This window comes from Amphibalanus amphitrite, unplaced genomic scaffold, assembly GCF_019059575.1.
Source record: "Amphibalanus amphitrite isolate SeventyFive unplaced genomic scaffold, NRLGWU_Aamphi_draft 000974F_arrow, whole genome shotgun sequence".
Classification (NCBI taxonomy): Eukaryota; Metazoa; Arthropoda; class Thecostraca; order Balanomorpha; family Balanidae; genus Amphibalanus; species Amphibalanus amphitrite.
The window spans coordinates 145,312-164,492 of record NW_024882468.1 but is presented as its reverse complement, the minus strand read 5'-3'; the positions used below and the strand labels follow the sequence as shown (position 1 = coordinate 164,492).

General features: G+C 46.1%; 2 protein-coding genes across 2 annotated transcripts; both read right to left on the bottom strand.

Moving 5' to 3' along the window:
- Nucleotides 1–602: 602 nt before the first annotated feature.
- On the bottom strand, nucleotides 603–7,955 carry LOC122368766. The gene is made up of 3 exons (XM_043343005.1): nucleotides 7,770–7,955; nucleotides 7,307–7,341; nucleotides 603–1,827 (listed from the first exon to the last, which is right to left on the bottom strand). The coding sequence occupies exons 1-3, from the start codon at nucleotides 7,822–7,824 to the stop codon at nucleotides 1,432–1,434; spliced, it is 486 nt and encodes a 161-aa protein (XP_043198940.1). The 5' UTR covers nucleotides 7,825–7,955; the 3' UTR covers nucleotides 603–1,431.
- Nucleotides 7,956–10,220: 2,265 nt separating this feature from the next.
- On the bottom strand, nucleotides 10,221–17,442 carry LOC122368773 (scavenger receptor cysteine-rich domain-containing group B protein-like). The gene is made up of 6 exons (XM_043343015.1): nucleotides 17,268–17,442; nucleotides 16,756–16,796; nucleotides 12,845–12,893; nucleotides 11,444–11,563; nucleotides 10,711–10,858; nucleotides 10,221–10,544 (listed from the first exon to the last, which is right to left on the bottom strand). Exons 1-6 carry the CDS (start codon nucleotides 17,320–17,322, stop codon nucleotides 10,373–10,375), a joined length of 585 nt encoding a protein of 194 aa, XP_043198950.1. The 5' UTR covers nucleotides 17,323–17,442; the 3' UTR covers nucleotides 10,221–10,372.
- Nucleotides 17,443–19,181: the final 1,739 nt, after the last annotated feature.

The window sequence follows — 19,181 nt, the reverse complement described above, 5'->3', positions numbered from 1 at the left end:
CACGAACGTAAAAGGGGGGGGGGGGGTCCGTTGGTCCCCCTTGCCGTTTCGCCCCTGATCGAGCTAGAGCTTCGTGGAAAAAACGAGCGTGTTGCACGTGACAAAAGGAAGCCGATGATACCCAATTTTAAGGCCTTAGGTCATTGGTTGACCTTCCAGGTCAGGTCAATGACCCAAAAGTCGGGGAAATCGGAACCTGTTAGAACGTCGTAAACTGTGGCTGCTATGGGGGCTTCCGGGGTGCTGATCACGAATATCACGTTAGTTTTTATCACAGATGGTGTCTTCATGCATTTAGGCCAGGCCCGGTCAGGTCAGGTCAGATCTACCAGTAGGGGTCCTGCCGGGTATTCGTGGTAGGTGTCAACCGCCTCTGACAGCTTCGTGACATGTTACGAAGGCACCAAAACTACTTCGTAAATGTTCATATGGCCCTGCTAAATTCGAACTCAGCTCCAAAAACTGGGCTAGAAACATTTAAACTCGAAAAAGTGAACCGAGGTCATCAAAGGCCAATGACCTGACTTCACCTTCAGGTGACCTTGACACCCACCCTAATGCATGGGACCAACATTTCACATGCTTGAACGCTTGAAGCCACAAAAAGACTGCAAACGCGCGGCTAATGCGAGCCGACATACGCCGAATCGCAATTCCGGTCAAACATGGTCTCGAAATGTAGGTCACAGGTCAAAGGTTATTTGAGTCAGGGTCATGAAATTTCAAGGTTAGGTGTAAAAGTGATTAACTCGAGAGTACTTAAATTTTTGTCGCGATCGGCCGCTTTTTACGCGAGTTATTTGCGAAAAAACCGGGGGGTCCGTTTGCCCCCCCCCCCTATATGGTCGAGGGTTAAAAAGCTTAAAATACTTTGATCAATACCTATAGTACCCACTACCTAGACACATTCCGGATAGAGTTAAATTTGGCAAAGTGTTAAAGTTGATGACGGGACCAGGGTGAAAGTTGACACCTGCTGCGGAGAGGGTAGCGGAACATCTTCTGGTTGACCTGACCTGACCTGACCCGACCTGGCTTAAATGTATGAATACATCGTCTTTGGTCAAAACATTTACAAAGTTCACAATCAGGACCCCAGAAAATCCGTGTCAACCTGTGGCTTTGAAAAGTTGTAGCGGGGCCCGATTTTCCCGACCTTTGGGTCATTTACCTGACCTGGAAGGTCAACAGATGATCTAATACCGTAAACTTGGGTATCATCGGTTTTCTCTCGTCATGGTGAACACGCTTATTCTTTTCATCTGGAAAGCTGGAGCTCGCTTAGGGGCCGGACAACCTTAGCACACTAATGTCCGGCAAAACATCAATATGGGCGAGGGTTGTAAGATTTTCGAGTGACGTCTTCGGATTGCTGTCGGCTTTTGTTGAAAGAAGACGCTGCGCGATACTGGTTTCGGAGATGTTACTACTCTATTCCACCGGCGCGATCTGACACACGAACCCCACGAACACATGATCACATTCAAACGGATTCAGTTTCACCTCGTTTCTGATCAGTGCCACACAAGTGTCTTCGTTAGGATCGGGTCCTATGGTGCCTTCAAATTCCTGCGGAGCTGTTATAGTAGTCCCAACCGGCCCTTCGGTCTCGAACCTGTCCCCTTTGTTCGTAAATCCAGTGGCCACGGCGGCCGTACCGTCGTCTACGATATCCAGTAGACACTGGAGCTGTTCTACCGTGGTGGGTGTCGGTAGAAACTGGCCTTCCCCCGTGCATTGTAAGTTGAAGCCATCACCAGCTCGTATGAAGGTATCCTGATAGCAGACTCCGTCACACTCCGAGTACGACTCTGGACAGAACGGCTCCTGGAACACGTGAAAATGCAGATGAATTCACGATACACATCAATAGGTGAATACGAAAAAAGTAGCAGTAAAAATGACCGGTGAGCGTTGAGATAGGGGAAAGACCGTGTATCACTCTGCACGCTTTGTCTCAAGTGATTCGCTCATTCCATTCGCCCAGTTGCGTGTCAGTCGTTTATTTGTTTTTAACTGTTCGTTTGTTGAAACAAGTAGCAAGAGAAGCAAATAGCGAAATGCAAGTATTTAAATAGGGTGCACCAGCCTATTTAACTCAACTTCCTGTTCGCTTTTTCCTTTGCTGGTGGATAAAAGTAAAAGCGCAGGACATCAAAATAGGTACAGGCATGGTCTCTTCAAGATTGAAATTTGAAAAAAGCAATGGTAAAGAAACGATACTTTTTTGGGTATACTGTTTAGTCCATGGTCATTTGAGACAAATATAAGAACCAGTAAAACGCCTTTTGGGCGAAGAACGAGCGAGCGAGATAGTGAGCCCTGCACGTGCTGAAGGGCGAGAGGGTACTTCCAACGGGCTTGTGCAAAGCACCCTTCTAACCGGTCGCTAGCGGTGTGCCAAATTTGACCGCAATCGGCCAAGCGGTTCCTGAGATCTGGAAGCGGCATTCTGCACGTGCGCACGTGCAAACGGGGTCCAAAATGACTTTTGCACGGCACCCTACTAACCGGTCCCCAACCGTGTACCAAATTTGAGCGCAATCGGCCCAGCCGTTCTCGAGATCTGGAAACGCCCCCTGCACGTGCGCACGTGCAGTAGCACTCTAACCGCAACACATGGGAATGCATTGCCTGGTGGTTGCCTACCTGTATGCCAAGTTTCAGCGAAATCGCCCCAGTAATTACCGAGTTACTGAAATGGGAACAAATTTGGCACCTCTTATTGTTGTATTTTGCACGTGCAGTGGGGGTCACTCACATAGATCAAGAGTATCCGACCTTTGGTAGAAGGGATGCAGCTACCATATAAAAATTACCGCAAGACAATCGCTCAAGCGGCTGCTGAGATATGGGCCTCTCAAAATCACTACTTTTGCAAAACTGCTTGAACACCCTTGACTTTTCACGTGGCACGTGCCACGACGGCCACTGAGATGAATCAGAAGTAGTCAATTACGGGGTAGAAGGGATTGGGCTATCCAGCAAAAAAGACCGCAGTCTAATCGGTTCAGCGGTTGCTGAGATATAAGCCTCTCAAAAGCGTTACAGGCCGGGCCGAGCCGGGCCGGGCCGGGCCGCTCATACTGAGATTTTTCCGTTATATTGAAAAGACTCACTTCGCTCGCTGCGCTCGCTCGCTCGTCTGCAACGTGTATCTAATGAAGGAAATCTAAAACTTGTAGATCCTTTTTGGAATTTAGAGATTTAGACAATAGAGACTTCCGTAGACTGTGCTGAGTCGCTGACACCTCTCTAGATCTATGTACTATGTGATGAAATCTAATCAAGATCACCTACGTCCAATTTCGCTCACATGTATATGTTGTAAAATGATGGAGCGTATTTTAGCTTCCCATATTGTGATGCACCTAGATGATTTTGACCTATTCTCTGATAGTCAGCATGGATTCAGAAGACATCTTTCTTGTGAGTCACAACTGTTACCATGCTTTATCAGGATATTATGTCATCCATTGACAAGAAAAAGAGTGTTGATTTGGCATTCATTGACTTCAGTAAGGCGTTTGATAGGGTTCCACATAAACATCTCTTAACTAAACTAAAAATGTATAATTTAGATAATAACGTTCTTGGCTGGATTGAAGCCTTCTTATATAATAGAACGCAGAGAGTTCTGGTTAATAATTGTTATTCTGATGTGATTAGAGTTACGTCCGGTGTCCCACAAGGGAGTGTATTGGGTCCAATATTATTTCTTTTATATATTAACGATCTTCCGGATATGATTAATTGTCAGATAAAATTATATGCAGATGATGTTGTTCTTTACACAGACATCTTAAGCAATGAAGAATGTAGTTTTTCGTTACAGGCAAATATAAATAGATTATCTCAATGGTGTTCCAAATGGAAAATGTCTATTAATGTTGGAAAGTGTGCTATCATGAGAATGACAAAGCAAAAACTTGCTGCAATGCCTAGATACTATTTGAATGGAATAGAAGTTCAGGTTGTCAATGAGTTCAAATATTTAGGCGTGCATATTTCGAATAAATGTACCTGGCAAAATCATGTACAATATGTCACTGGTAAAGCGAATCAGATGCTACGATTTATTAAGCGAAATTTCAAGGATTGCCCACAAGCTGTAAAGGAAATCATGTATTTGTCCCTTGTTAGGCCACATCTAGACTATGCCAGCTCTGTTTGGGACCCATGGGGAGAGGGTATGAAGCATGAGCTGGAAATGGTTCAAAGGCGCGCTGCTAGATTTATACTTAATGACTACGACCGACATAGCAGTGTTACTGACATGCTGGCCACAATAGGATGGGTATCCCTAGAAAGCCGACGTAGAGAGGCGAGATTATGCTTACTGTACAAATTACACCATGGCAACATGAAAGTAGATGTTAGTAGAATTATATGTGAACCTAGCTATATATCACGGAGTGATCACCCTAAAAAGATAGAGAGACTTCCGTCGAGATTACTTCAGTACCATAACTCGTTTTTCCCAAAAACCATAAGAGAGTGGAACCAACTTTTGCCCAGCATGATGGAAGCCGAATCTGTGGAAGATTTTCGGAAAAACGTTCAAACACATGTAAATTCGGCGTAAACGTGATTGTAATTGAAATTGCTCATGAGTAATGCAGAATGAATCAATCTAAAATCAGTAGTAATGTGAGTAGGTATGTACTTGTGTGTATGTACTTGTGTGTATGTGCGATACTGATGTGTGCATGATGTGTGAACCAGATTTAACATCACCAGGGCCAACCGGCATTCGTGATTGTTGTAATACATGATACACATGATACAATGTAATCTGGCGATATCAAGAAGGTACATAATATTTGGAAACCGATTTCAAACCAAACAACTAACAAAACAATGAAAATAAATATACCGAAAATCAAACCAACTGTTAAAATTAACCCGCGCCCTGCTGGGGGGAGGTTTGAACACCCCCCTTGTGGTTTTCCGCGAATATCTCAAAAACAGCGGCGCTCAGCGCCGCCGTTTTTTGGTACACCTTATCATAAATCAATTCTACACATGTTGTAAAAATTTCAGACCAAGGTCATTCAAGGTCAGGCCACCAGGTCACTTGAAGTGATCTCACCTCATAAAAAGTTTCAATGTCTGTCTTAGCTACACCGAGTGACCGATCGCTTTGAAACTTTCAGCGATTGGTAAGAGTAATAGCATGTACAAAATGTATCCCCTATAATCTTGATATCGATGACATAAGGTCAGGTCAATTTTGCGACCTCCCCATTATAAGTCAATGGGAGAAAATTGAAATGTGCCTCTTTTGGACGAAAGACATTATAAACACTCCCAAACACTGAATTACAAGTGGTTTAGGCACATTGAACATGAAAATGGTGTCCTTGACCCCTGTTAATGCCCTGAGGTCATCTTAGGTCACGAATGGTATCTAACAGTTTTTCGCAAATAACTTTTGATAGAGGCATGCTAGAGCGATGAAAACGCCTTAGATGTGTTCACCTCGACGATACGGATCGACTGATATGCAACATGACCCTTTCCGGTCAGGTCATGACCTTGACCTGAGGTCAAATTTTCAAGTAGACCTTTCAAGGTCAAATTATAGTTAATTCGATGCGTCTTGACGAGAGGAACACGATGCCGGTAAAAGTAAGCTCGTACAAGGCTTGGGTCAAAAGTTATTGCAGAAAAACTGTTCCCGAAAAAATCGGCTATTTTTGCAGTTTTTGCCCCCTGCAGGCAAAACCGTTGACGTTAGGTCAAATCTGAGAAAGCTACTCAGAAAGGGCGTTAATAGGGCTATCGAATGCGCTTTTCCGCGGCGCTGCAGCTTTATTGGTTCCCGAGTTATGCGTTGGCTTGATATGATATGATGATATTTATTCACTTTCGATGATAACACAAAAGCAAATATTCTAAATAGCCAGACGTTTCGGCCTCAGGGTGCCTTCGTCAGTGACAATACCGAGATACTAATACATTAATAAATTAATCAATATAATCTTTTACACTTTCAAAATACACATGACCTGGACATTTTTCGTCTGTCCAGACGAAGAATGTCCAGGTCTGTCAAAAATGTCTGTCAATCTGTCAAAAATGTCCAGGTCATGTGTATTTTGAAAGTGTAAAAGATTATATTGATTAATTTATTAATGTATTAGTATCTCGGTATTGTCACTGACGAAGGCACCCTGAGGCCGAAACGTCTGGCTATTTAAAATATTTGCTTTTGTGTTATCATCGAAAGTGAATAAATATCACAATGTCTGACACGATACATGCGTTCGCTTCTTGGAAATTGTCGACATTCGACCTGGAAATCGGCGAAATTTTGCCTTCAATGACCTCTGGTGACCTGACCTTTGACCTGACCAAAAAATTGACCGAAGTGATTTCCTTATTATTCTTGACGCTCTTTCGAACGCCGCCTTCCGCCTATCGCTACGTGGCCCAGGAGCCGAGTTAGAAGGGGTGTGTGTGTGTGTTCAAACACCCCCCCCCCCCCAGCAGGGCGTGGAAATCCAGGACCCCAGGCCGGGCGCGGGTTAATGAAATACATAACTTTTCCCAAATTTAGTGTATTCTATGCCTTAACCCACGAGCCGCTGGGGGGGGCATAAAGTTGCCCCCCCTTTACGTTTTGTGAAATATCTCCGAAACCTGATGAGCTACGAACGTGAAACTTGGCATAGCTTCAAATGAATACCTAGGCAATGTTTAAAGAAAGTTTGGTGGTTGTAGCACCTAAGATGACGTCACAGTGACGTCATAAAGTTTCGTCGTTTTCCGATATGGACCGTTTCTGATGACGCTGAGCATGAAACTCAACTGTAAATGAACTAGACAGCACCTGCCGTCACCCTAAAACATCTAACTACACTTCCATCTAGTTTCTGACCAATAATCGACCCTTTTAATATTCGGTCCCATATATCTGATGTATCGTGAGGAATATGAGAGTCGCAAATCTATAATTTCACTTATGACGTCACTGTGACGTCATTTCAAATGGGATCGACACCAAATTTGGACACAACCTCGGCTAGGGATTCAGGAAGATGTGTGCAAAGTTTCGCTTCTCTATCTCTTCGCGTTGCGACGATATCGTCGCAGAAGTAAAGGGGGGGCAACTATATGCCCCCCCCCCAGCGGCCGGCGGGTGGCGCGGAGGCCCAGCGGCCGCCGGGTTAAAGTTGCTTCAAAATATTAGCAATATACCAACTTCATTTGGCTTGAAATATCAAATACTAAGTTGATATGGGATTGGTATAGTGATACCGGAAACTTATTATCCGTTTGACATCTCTAATGCAATACTCACCTCCTCTTCGTCAGGACATAAGTCTAACGATTGACCTGAAACAAGCGCAAAAACGTGAAAACGTATTTATAGGACTGCTACATTTAAAATAAACTCTGATGGTTTCACTCGAAAATATAATGTGGAATTGAAAATGTGACGTCTCTTCTAAGTTTCCTTTTTATTTAATTGCAAGATTTTCATCAGATTGCAGAATTACGTAGAAGATTTGCATGTTATACAGACAGTTGGGGTGAAATATTGATATTTTACAATCAAACGTGATTAATGTGTCGAAGAGAAGTACGTTCGATCTTCATCGTACATGCAGTTATAAAATTCAGTTCATGAGTTCACGTTCACTGGTGATTCATTGAAAATTGAAAATTTGATATCCTTAAAAGCAGTTTGATTTGGGACAATTGTTCTGGGTTGACAGTTTTTTTTTTCACAAGCCAAATGATTTTCGTTTTCTTGTCATTACCTGTGGCCACGGCAGCGAACAGAAGCATCAATGAGATGACAGTAATTTTCCTCATGGTGACACTTCCTGATGACCTGATAACACGGGTGTCAGTTTGCCAATATCAATTTTATCAGTAAAAGGCTTAAACCCGTCTTATCTCCTCTGGACGTCTATCCCAGGCAGCGGAGCGTCCAAATACACACTGAGCAGCGGCGCTAAAGACCGTTCCTTATATACCAACCTTGAACGGGAGACTCGAGCTATGACGTCACTGGGGGGTCAGTGACGTCATCAGGGAGCGGTGTGCTTTGCTAGGTTTATCGGTAGATCACCTTACATCGCAACAGCTCGTTATGGCTGATGATTTAAATCAGCAAGGGCTTAGTAGCTCACTGCAGAGTAATACAATTAACCCTCGCCCTGAGTGGCAGGACATTTTTCTACTAGTATAACAAGGCCTGGCAGCGGGGGTCGATGCGACCCCCCTCGCGATTGGCTCCTATGCACCTAGAAACACCAAATTTGATAGGTAGGTGGGCCCACTGGAGTTCTCGCCCCTGTGCAAATTTGGTTGCTCTAGGTCAATATGTAGGGGGGGGGGGTGTTAGCGGGTATGATTCAATTCGGAAAATACTGGAGATACCCGCCTCGTTCTATCACTTTTGTGCTTTGAAACCTCAGTACTTAACATTATGTCACTTGGTGCTTCTTTGTTTGGTGAACTTATCCATGTGTCAGGTCAAATGAGGTCAGCTGAGGTCTAATGACGTTTGTGCCAATAATTTGTCACACAATAAAGATACAGCTTTCAAAATGGCATCATTCTGTTGCTCTTGAAGAGCCGAGTCGAATGATTAAGCAACATTAAGCATTTCGACCATTCTTAAGACTTAACCCTATTCTTGGCGGGGGGCCTCAGGAGCCCCCCCCCTGAGGTTTTTTGGTTATTTCTCCCAAACGCGTTGAGCTAGGAAGCTCAAATTTTCTGACTTTTCCTAAAAGGCTTCTACGCAACAAGTCTGAAAATTTTGAGTTGATCTGACCTCAGGTCAGGTCACCAGAGGCGGTTTGGTGACCCTACCTCAGAAAAGTTTGCAATCACGCCAGAGCTAGAGTTTTTGACCGATCAATTTCTTCTCTTCAGGCTTTAGTTAGGGTACCAGTATGTGCAATTTGTATATCTCGGAATTTTGATATCGGTGACCTAAGGTCAGGTCAGTTTCGCGACCTCCCCATTATAGGTAAGTCAATGGGGGAAAAATCAACTCCCTGTTTTTACCACTAAAACGGGTCGGAATGGCCCCATATACCATACATGACTTCATATACGATCAACCTTCACTACCTTGAGGTCTGTTTTGCTGTTGGGCAGCTGTGAGGTCATGTGACGTCATCAAAGGTCACCAAAGGTTTTTGGCCAATAACTCCGTACAGGAACAAGATACAGACGCGTGGATGGTCTCATTGTGTTCAGCTCGTCAAGACGCATCGAATGATATACATGATGACCTCGAGGTCACGTGACCTGAGGTCAACCTTTGACCTTGACCTTTCGAGGTCAACATATATATCATTCGATGCGGATTGACGAGAGGATCACGATGACGCCCTTAGTTTGTTCCTATCCTGACTAATTCGAAAGTTATTCGAGAAAAACTCTCCATTTCTAGCGCCGCCATTTTGACTTTTTCGACCCCTGTGACGTCATCTTTGACCTGACCTGAAAATGACCTTCGTAAAAGTTGTAGATCTTGACCGTGCGTATCCGATGCCGTTTACCGTTTGTCGCTGCGATGTGTAGTTTTTGAGATCTGATGGGGGGGCCGAATCGGCCCCCCGCCAGTTTCTTGTCCCGGCGGAGCCCGCCAGGAATAGGGTTAAGTTGTACTTCAGGTGTGCTTAACTTTTGAAGTACACTTAAGAAGGATAAGGTAGGAGGGAGGCTAGTTTAGGTCGGGCTAGGTTAGGTTAGGCTGGGTTATGTTAGTTTTTGTTTGGTTATAAAGAAGCATATTCGGGTATAGCGCCTTCCTTTGGCTGGAAAAAGAAACGCACGACCACCGCCCATTCGACTTCCAACTGTCCATTGGTTTCTGGCACCATATAGGCTGTGTTCTTTTTGCTCTTAAAAACTTGGTTTATCGCAGGCAGGTTTTTATCGCATTCGTTCATTATGATTCGTACTGGCCTTGCTTTTATTATCGCGTGTTCCACAGGCGGCGGAACGGGGAGGGCACCGGGGCACCGTGCCCCCTTTGATTTTGGCATTTTAACATTAGCCCTATGGGCGTTGCATGGAAAGAATGGGACCAACAGTCGGCAGTGCCCCCCCCCTTAATTGAAGGTGTTCCGGCGCTACTGGTGTGTTCGTTATCTATTGTTTTTTTTTGCCCACATGTACTTGAATGAAGAGCGTGCATCACCCGTCATCACCCGTTTGCATTTCCCGCATATCGTCTAAAGTCAACATACAGACCTATTTTGTATTTATTCTTTCCGTATAGGGGATATACCGAGAAGCACCGGCACATGGGCATTTCGCATCTTTTTGCTGACGGTTCAGTTATCAAATACACGGATGACAGCACGGATGACGAGCAGTTATCGGACGGTGCTGTCGGCTATGAGCAAGCCACCGAGGCCACTTCCGTGTCAACACAGTTATGTGAATTCCATCCATTGTAGGGGCACTCCAGCAGGTGGTTTTCATCTCCTGTACACTGCACGTTGTCCATGCGGAAAACTGCCCCGGTGACATACCAGTGGCGCGATCCCAGGATGGCTTCGCCCGACCTGAACCAAACACAGACATGTGATTGTAATGCTTGCAAAATAAAACAAGACGTCACAGATAGCTTTGAGCATATGCTAATGAAACATGAGGCGCAGATGAAGTCCAAAAACAGCCAGATTAACGTCGGAGATATGAGTTGGAGGAAATTAAATGTTTGGCACTCACGTGAGACCAATGGAACGGCAGAAGACGGTGGCGTCAACGTTGCCCCAGTCGTCGTCACAGACCTGGCCCCAGACGTCGCCGTCTAGTGGACGCACCTCCACCCGGCCAGTCCGACAGGCGGCGTCACCGCCGGCCAACCGAAACTCGTCTGAGGGCGAGACCAGTGGCCGCTCAACATAGAACAGAGGTGGCAGTTCTACTTCTACCAACAGAAAAATAGCCGCCAGACGAGTCGACCAGGGGCCGCTCAACATAGAACAGAGGTGACAGTTCTACCAACAGAAAAATAGCCGCCAGATGGAATTTTCTGACTAAAGACGCTTCACATACATGTAAACGCGATGGGCACGTAAGCAGATAGGGCTTTACCGTTTACGCTCCATGTGTGAAGCGGTCTTTAGAAAAAACAATCCCGGCAGGCGGCTATTTTTCTGTTGGTAAAACTGGCCTCAGTTCTACTAACAGTTACGCCACGGAAATCAATGTATGCAAAAGCGATGACCTCATGCTTTAGGCTCTAACTGTGTCACTCCGCTGCTTTACAGGCATGGTTGGCTAGAGCGAGCCATAACACAGCCGAGAACTAAAGGCATTTAGTAACTTACCAATCTCAAGCAAGAATACCAAACACGGACCCCCAACCCAGACCTGCTCCGGTTGTGTTTCACTAGACAAACACAATCGTAACGAGTATGTAGTGTTTGTCAATATCAAACCGGCCGCGGTTACTCACGGCCGCCGGCTGTAGTCGCTGGGCAGTACCTCTCGCCACACCTATCGTCAGGACAGATGAAGTTGGGGTTGGTCAGCGCGCACTCTTCGTCGTAGCTACACTCGCCTCCAAACGCCACCGCTGTGGAGGCAGAACCGACGCCGTTAGCACCTACGAGAGCCAACAGCCAACGTTTAGCACCTAGAGCCAACAGCTGGGCACTGGCCCATTCCCAGTGCTATACAAAGCCGTGCGTGCAGGACTGTCGATATGAATTATTCAGTATCAATTACAGGCTAATTTAAACAATGATGAACAATAATAATAATAATACAACATAAAAACTAATAATAATAATAACAACAATGATGCTTGTAACTATGTGAGTGAAAAATACTAAACTTCGCACTTGTATAGGGGACCAGCAGCCCGTCGGTTTTTCGCGAATAACTCGCGCAAAAAGCGACCTATAGCGACGATACTTTCCTTACCATCGAATACATATGAAAACATCTTTGCTTTTCAATTGATGAAGACATTGTATTGTTAAGGTTTTGTGTAATCCCTTTTTAGCCCTCGCGCTTTAGGGGGGCCTGGACATAACTTCTCGTTTTTTTTTTCTGTGCAAATATCGCGCCAAAAACGACAAATCGCAACGACACTTTCAACACTCGAATTAATCAATTTTACACATACTCTGAAAATTTCATGACCCTGACCCAAATGACTTTTGACCGATAAGCTCTTTATCACAACGATTTTTACTTCTCTCTTTATTTCTGTCCATTGCCAATACCCATGATCATGAATAAAAGACAATCAAATAAACCATGTTTGGCCCGAATCGCAATTCGGCGTACATAGTCAGCTCACATTATCCGCGTGTTTCCAGTCTTTTGTTGTGATTGGAAACATGCAAACATATAAAATAACGTTGGTCCCATGCATTAGCCCGCGTCCTGTGCATTAGCCCCATCGAAATTGACCTATGCTTTTCTGAATGATTTATAGCGAGCCGTCTATTGTCTTTCACTCTTTCTAGCGTGCTTACTTTCCGAGATAATCTGATGCGGCCAAATAGGCCCCCCTCCGCCCTGGCACTACGGCCGTGGAGCTGCTGAGCTCCCCTGTGAGATAGCCGCTGTCTGGAACCAGAACTAGTGGAGCTGCTGCCCACTACTTTGTGGTTGTCGGGTATACTGAAATAATAATAATAATAATAATAATAACTCACCTGGCAACTCACCTGTGAGATAGCCGCTGTCTGGAACCAGAACTTACCTGGGAACTCACCTGTGAGATAGCCGCTGTCTGGAACCAGAACTCACCTGGCAACTCCCCTGTGAGATAGTCGCTGTCTGGAATCCGAACTCACCTGACAACTCACCTGTGAGATAGCCGCTGTCTGGAATCCGAACTCACCTGTCAAGCACTCGTCGTCCGGACTGAGCCACTGGTCGGCCGGGCAGGTCTACCAGAGAGCGGGGCACGGGTACGGGTCAGGGCACGGGCACGGGTCAGGGCACGGGTACGGGTCAGGGCACGGGCACGGGTCAGGGCACGGGTACGGGTCAGGGCACGGGTACGGGTCAGGGCACGGGTCAGCCGGCAGGGCTGGGTCAGCCGGCACGGGTACGGGTCAGGGCACGGGTCAGCCGGCAGGGCTGGGTCAGCCGGCACGGGTACGGGTCAGGGCACGGGTCAGCCGGCAGGGCTGGGTCAGCTGGCACGGGTACGGGTCAGGGCACGGGTCAGCCGGCAGGGCTGGGTCAGCTGGCACGGGTACGGGTCAGGGCACGGGTCAGCCGGCAGGGCTGGGTCAGCTGGCACGGGTACGGGTCAGGGCACGGGTCAGCCGGCAGGGCTGGGTCAGCTGGCACGGGTACGGGTCAGGGCACGGGTCAGCCGGCAGGGCTGGGTCAGCTGGCACGGGTACGGGTCAGGGCACGGGTCAGCCGGCAGGGCTGGGTCAGCTGGCACGGGTACGGGTCAGGGCACGGGTCAGCCGGCGGCCGTCTTTCTGTCTGATATCGGTGCGGTCTTTCTGTCTGACATCGGTGCGGTCTTTCTGTCCGACATCGGTGCGGTCTTTCTGTCTGACATCGGTGCGGTCTTTCTGTCTGACATCGGTGCGGTCTTTCTGTCTGACATCGGTGCGGTCTTTCTGTCTGACATCGGTGCGGTCTTTCTGTCTGACATCGGTGCGGTCTTTCTGTCTGACATCGGTGCGGTCTTTCTGTCTGACATCGGTGCGGTCTTTCTGTCTGACATCGGTGCGGTCTTTCTGTCTGACATCGGTGCGGTCTTTCTGTCTGACATCGGTGCGGTCTTTCTGTCTGACATCGGTGCGGTCTTTCTGTCTGATATCGGTGCGGTCTTTCTGTCTGACATCGGTGCGGTCTTTCTGTCTGATATCGGTGCGGTCTTTCTGTCTGACATCGGTGCGGTCTTTCTGTCTGATATCGGTGCGGTCTTTCTGTCTGACATCGGTGCGGTCTTTCTGTCTGACATCGGTGCGGTCTTTCTGTCTGATATCGGTGCGGTCTTTCTGTCTGACATCGGTGCGGTCTTTCTGTCTGACATCGGTGCGGTCTTTCTGTCTGACATCGGTGCGGTCTTTCTGTCTGATATCGGTGCGGTCTTTCGGTCTGACATCAGTGCGGTCTTTCTGTCTGACATCGGTGCGGTCTTTCTGTCTGACATCTGTGCGGTCTTTCTGTCTGATATCGGTGTGGTCTTTCGGTCTGACATCAGTGCGATCGGTCACCCAGGTATAGGCCATGTCGCGCTGACCGGCATAGAACTGAGACAGAGGCCATTATTATAAGATCAAATCTTAACCGGCTGCAAATTGTATTCCCAATTCTAAGCCAAACAAGCCGGAGGATACATTTCCATCGACCACGCGTGTATTTTTTATAATAACGAGAGGCTGTTTTGTTCGGCTCAACTCGTATTTGCAGCCGAAAGCTTAATTTCTTTTATGATAATGGCCTCTGCTCGTGCTTAAATAACTGTTTGAGGAGTCATTTCGACAATCGGCATTGGGCACAACTATTCCGGCGTTGTGTGTTTCATTTCAGCCATTCAGCAAAACAGATTGAACACTGAAGTAGCGATCTGCATTTGAATTGCATCGGATAGGTATTTCATTGTTGCATTGATAACATGGTGGCAAAGTCACCCCATGTGGTCTGCGATTCACTTGAAAAAAATATCCCCCAAAAATTTTAGCTAAATGAAGTGACAAATGCCAGTTTTGCTGGCTATGCTAACCAAACAGCATTGTTATGATCAACCATACCAAGTTTTAGCATCGCAGTTCGTCTGAAACATGGTTAGATAATAAAAAAGTTCTGACCTCTTCAAATTTGACCATTTCCATGAAGCCAATAAAATGGAGCCCAGTTAGGCATTTAGTGGTAACTTGTCTCTCATCGTTAGTTATATTGGAAGGCCCATCAATTATCTTTCATGCGTACATAAAAAAGTAATACATTCTTCGTAAAATATCACTGGAGATTCCCTAAAGGCTTTTTCGAGAAGCATGGCAAAGTCACCCCCGTTTACGGTACATAAGCCACGGAACATCAAAATACTGGGCATAAGAAAAGGTGGCACGGTATGTTCAATGTTAATATTTGAGAAAGCAGCTGTAAACAAACGATCCTTTATTTGACATACCTACTGGGTACTCCATGGCTATTTGAGGTAAATATTCCCGGATAGGTAAACAGTGTTCCTAACTAAAGGGAAAATGCTACTTTCGTCGCAAAGGAAATCATAAGGCCGTTTTCAAGCATCCTGGCTGCAGCTGTAATAAACAACTAGAATTTGCAAATCTTGTTTTTATTTTAAAAATGTGTTGGGCTATACACTGAAAAAAGTCAGCCAAATTTTGGTCTCAGAGACCAGAAAGCGGTCTTTTTTCCCCTATTCAAATCAGACCACACTTTTTGAGCCATTCTGCGCGGTCTTTCTGAAACCCTTTTAGAGAGCTTAGAAACCGGTCTCGCGAAACCATTCAGTGGTCTCACGGAGAAACAAAACTGGTCTCCAAAATGCTCAAAGTGTGTTCTCTTTTGAAACTCTGAGCTGGATGAAACCACGTTCTGGTTTACGATAATACCGCTGGACTGTCTCAACATCAGCCACCATTGGATTAGACCAGAAAATGGTCTCATAGAAGAACTCAAGCCATTCTCGTTACGAGCCTTCTTTCTGGACCCTCGAATGTAGCCGCGCAGCCCCGCCCTGCCGCGCGGCCATATTGCCGCCCAAAATACAACCATGTTTTCTTCTCAAAATGTATTAGTCTCGTATTAGTCGCGTCGTGCCGCGCGCTGCCGGCCCGGTCGACACAGGCCCAGGCCCTCTCAAACACAAATTTCAGTGCAGTAGCATATATGCGGAGACAATTGGCAGTCCCGTCGTGCCACGCGCTGCCGACCCGGTCACAAAAGGCCCAAGCCGCTCTCAAACACAAAGCTAGTTCATGCAGTAGCAATGGGCGCGGCGAAAGCAGTCCCGTCGTGCCGCGCTGCAGTCCCCAACCAAAGAACACTCGTCACTCACCCCGGCCGCCGCTACACCGTGGTGAACGCGCGGTTGTGCGAAACGTCTTCTCCTAGAGAGCGAAATTCCTCGGCCGCCACTGTCTCTTGGTTCTTCAATTTGTAGAGGTCGGGAAGATCGTTACCTTCTTCAGAAGCCGAAGTCACTATGACATCTGCCCTTCCAATCTTGATTTCAACGAAATCTTACTGTAGCGAAAGATTAAAAGATTTCTGACCATGACTGATAAGCAAGTGTGTTGTTTCCTCTGTTATCATGCACAATATTTTATATATGGCTAAAGAATGTCTCTACTTATAACAATATAACTCCAAGCGCAGCGCACACCAACGCACACAATTTGCAAATGGCGCCTGGCAATGCGCTGTATGTAAACAAGTCCAGAGACTGCACTTATCTGAAACCACCACGCTGCCTCACACCGACGCAGGATATGAGATGAGACCAGCAAACATTCTCACGGTTAGTCCTAAAAAGAGTCGCACCCATGATGCTTCAAACGCTGTTCAAAACGAGACCAACTATCAGGCTTGTCAAACAGGAGACTCGGACAGCCCTAATAAATGAGGTCAAGCAAGCACCATTTCACTATATAGACCACCTCGTGGTTTCACATGAAACCCAATCCGTAACCATTCTCATTTTGTTTTTTCAGTGGAGCTTGAGCTTGAGCATCAGCTTGAGCTGATGCCTCTCTAGTCTCTACATCCACCTATATGATAAAACGTGTCTAAAGTCACCTGCAATGCAATACGTACCACTTCCTCGGCCTCCTCCGAACATATGTCCAGAGATTGACCTGAAACAGGGGCAAAAACGTGAAAACGTACTTTCTAGACCGATCCCTGTAAAATGAAATATGAAAATTTGACTCCAGTTTGGATGAAAATATGACGAGTTTTTTTCTTTAATTGCTGAAAAGATGCATTGTTATTTATTCGGAGTGTAGACTGACGAAATAACATGGAAGACAGCAGCAGAAGCAGATTGATCAGCAGCAGAAGATTGATCTGATACAGGCACATTAGCTGAAATGTTGATATTTTACAATCAAACATATTTTATATGACGAGGAGAGGTCATATACTTTCCATCTTCATCTAACATGCAATTATAAAATTTCAGTTTACATTCATTGATGCATCATTCAAAACAAAACACGATGCATAAAAACAGTTAGATATTCAGACACATAGGTATCTTGGGTATATCTTACACATTATCCTTTACCTATTAAACGAGTACTCTTTGTATAGTCAATGGTGATTACCTTTGGCCACTGTCGTAAACATTAGCATCACTGAGATGACGGTAATCTTCCTCATGGTGACAGTGTATGATGACACTTCCTAATGACACCACCCGCCGATGTCAATTTGTTAATACCAGCTATGTCGGTAAACTAAAGTCGCCTTAACTATCTTCTCTGGACGTCTATCCAAGGCAGTGCAGCGTCCAAATACACACTGGACAGCGGCGCTGATGATCGCTCCTTATATACCAACTTTGAACGGGAGACTCGAGCTATGACGTCACTGGGGGGTCAGTGACGTCATCAGGGAACAGCTTGCTCTTCTAGGTTTATCGGTAAATCACACGCATCGCAACACCTCGTTATGGCTGATTATTATTTATCAGCAAGTGTTTAGTTGCTAATGCAGAGTATAATTAAGTTGTCCACGATCGTACCACCTTCTCCGATCAAGATACAAGGAATATAGGTATATCTGTCTACCCTTCTTTCTCATTAGGGGAGCCCTCGATCATATGTTACGCGGCGTTTCTGATTATTTAGATGTTATGAGGTGTCGATGCTGATTTTTGTCGTGGTACCGTGATTTTCTTCCTGTTTCCTTTGGTTCTGGTCGTGATGCTCTCAACTAGTCTTCCTGTTTCTTTGTTCAACATCATCGCCGCCGCGTAACGCCTCTCACGCTCGTCCGTCAGTTTGTCGGCAGATCATTAAGCAGTTTAGATTCCCAAAGCCCAAAATGCATAAAAGCAACAAGCTGTCGTGACTGACTAATTTTGTTAAAGTCTGAATTGTGTCAATTTGCACTCTCATATCTCGGTAAACGTTCAGTGCCTACGCATCATAGGTAAATTAAACCAAACAAAGCGCACCAATAATGCCAGGAAAACTCAATAGCCCCATTTACTGTTCCGCTACAAGCACGTTACGGAACTGTGAAGACAGAGGGAGGGAGAGGGAGAGTGAAAGAAGAGAATAAGAGTGAGTGAGAGAGAGAGAGAGAGAGAGAGAGAGAGAGGGGAAGGGAGAGAAAGAAAGAGAGAGAGAGAGAGAGAGAGAGAGAGAGAGAGAGAGAGAGAGAGAGAGAGAGAGAGAGAGAGAGAGAGAGAGAGAGAGAGAGAGAGAGAGAGAGAGAGAGAGAGAGAGAGAGAGAGAGAGAGAGAGAGAGAGAGAGGAGAGAGAGAGAGAGAGAGAGAGAGAGGAGGCTGTTTAGTTTCGACAACTATCGATTCGGCGTTTATGCCATAAAATGGCTAGCGGACACGCCGAGTGGTCCCGGCCACACTTGTCCAAGTACCGGTTTCCTCTCGAAACTTGTCGACTTTGGTGACCTGATGAGACTTTGTTAGACGCGCGGAGGGAACAGGCTAAAGGCAAGTTACTAATTCGTTCGTTCCGAGCCAAAGTTGTATCGGTCAAGTACGTGTGGTGACACTTGTCAATTCTGTACTGGGTGGAACGAGACAACAATCACAATAAAATGACGCCTCGCCGGTCCTGCGGCGCGCGCGGCTCGGCGCGGTTGTAAAACGATTACCGATTTGGATTGTTACCAAGCGATGAGTGCAGTGGCACCTGCGCATTGTCGGTCGGCCGTACTGAGAGCCGTGCTATTCTCTCTGAGATTGCGTATCGATTTCACTGTTCAGGGTCATAAACGAGCAGCTGGTGATGCTGTGCGACTGATGGACACGCCCGGGCAATACAGGCCCGCTCAGTGCGGTCAAAACAATATCGATCCGGTTATATGGAGCAGTCCATTCAACCTATTGGCACATGTTAAACGGTCGGGATGGGCAGCTAGCGTCATTATCTCTGGGCTTCCGCAACTGACATTATTGCATGTATACACCTTTCGCTCATTATTTAGGTCATACTGGGAGCAGCCTATGGCCAAAATTGACGACAGAGTTGGCCTACTCTGAAGGCAAT

Bases quoted from the DNA above. Each gene is read 5' to 3' on its own strand.
- LOC122368766 (XM_043343005.1), bottom strand. From the start codon at position 7,824: ATGAGGAAAATTACTGTCATCTCATTGATGCTTCTGTTCGCTGCCGTG. The intron at 7,342-7,769 runs GTAATGACAAGA...CGCTTGTTTCAG, and splicing joins GTTCGCTGCCGTGGCCACAG to GTCAATCGTTAGACTTATGT. The intron at 1,828-7,306 runs GTGAGTATTGCA...CACGTGTTCCAG, and splicing joins TATGTCCTGACGAAGAGGAG to GAGCCGTTCTGTCCAGAGTC.
- LOC122368773 (XM_043343015.1), bottom strand. From the start codon at position 17,322: ATGAGGAAGATTACCGTCATCTCAGTGATGCTAATGTTTACGACAGTG. The intron at 16,797-17,267 runs GTAATCACCATT...CCCCTGTTTCAG, and splicing joins GTTTACGACAGTGGCCAAAG to GTCAATCTCTGGACATATGT. The intron at 10,545-10,710 runs GTGAGTGCCAAA...TGTTTGGTTCAG, and splicing joins TGCCGTTCCATTGGTCTCAC to GTCGGGCGAAGCCATCCTGG.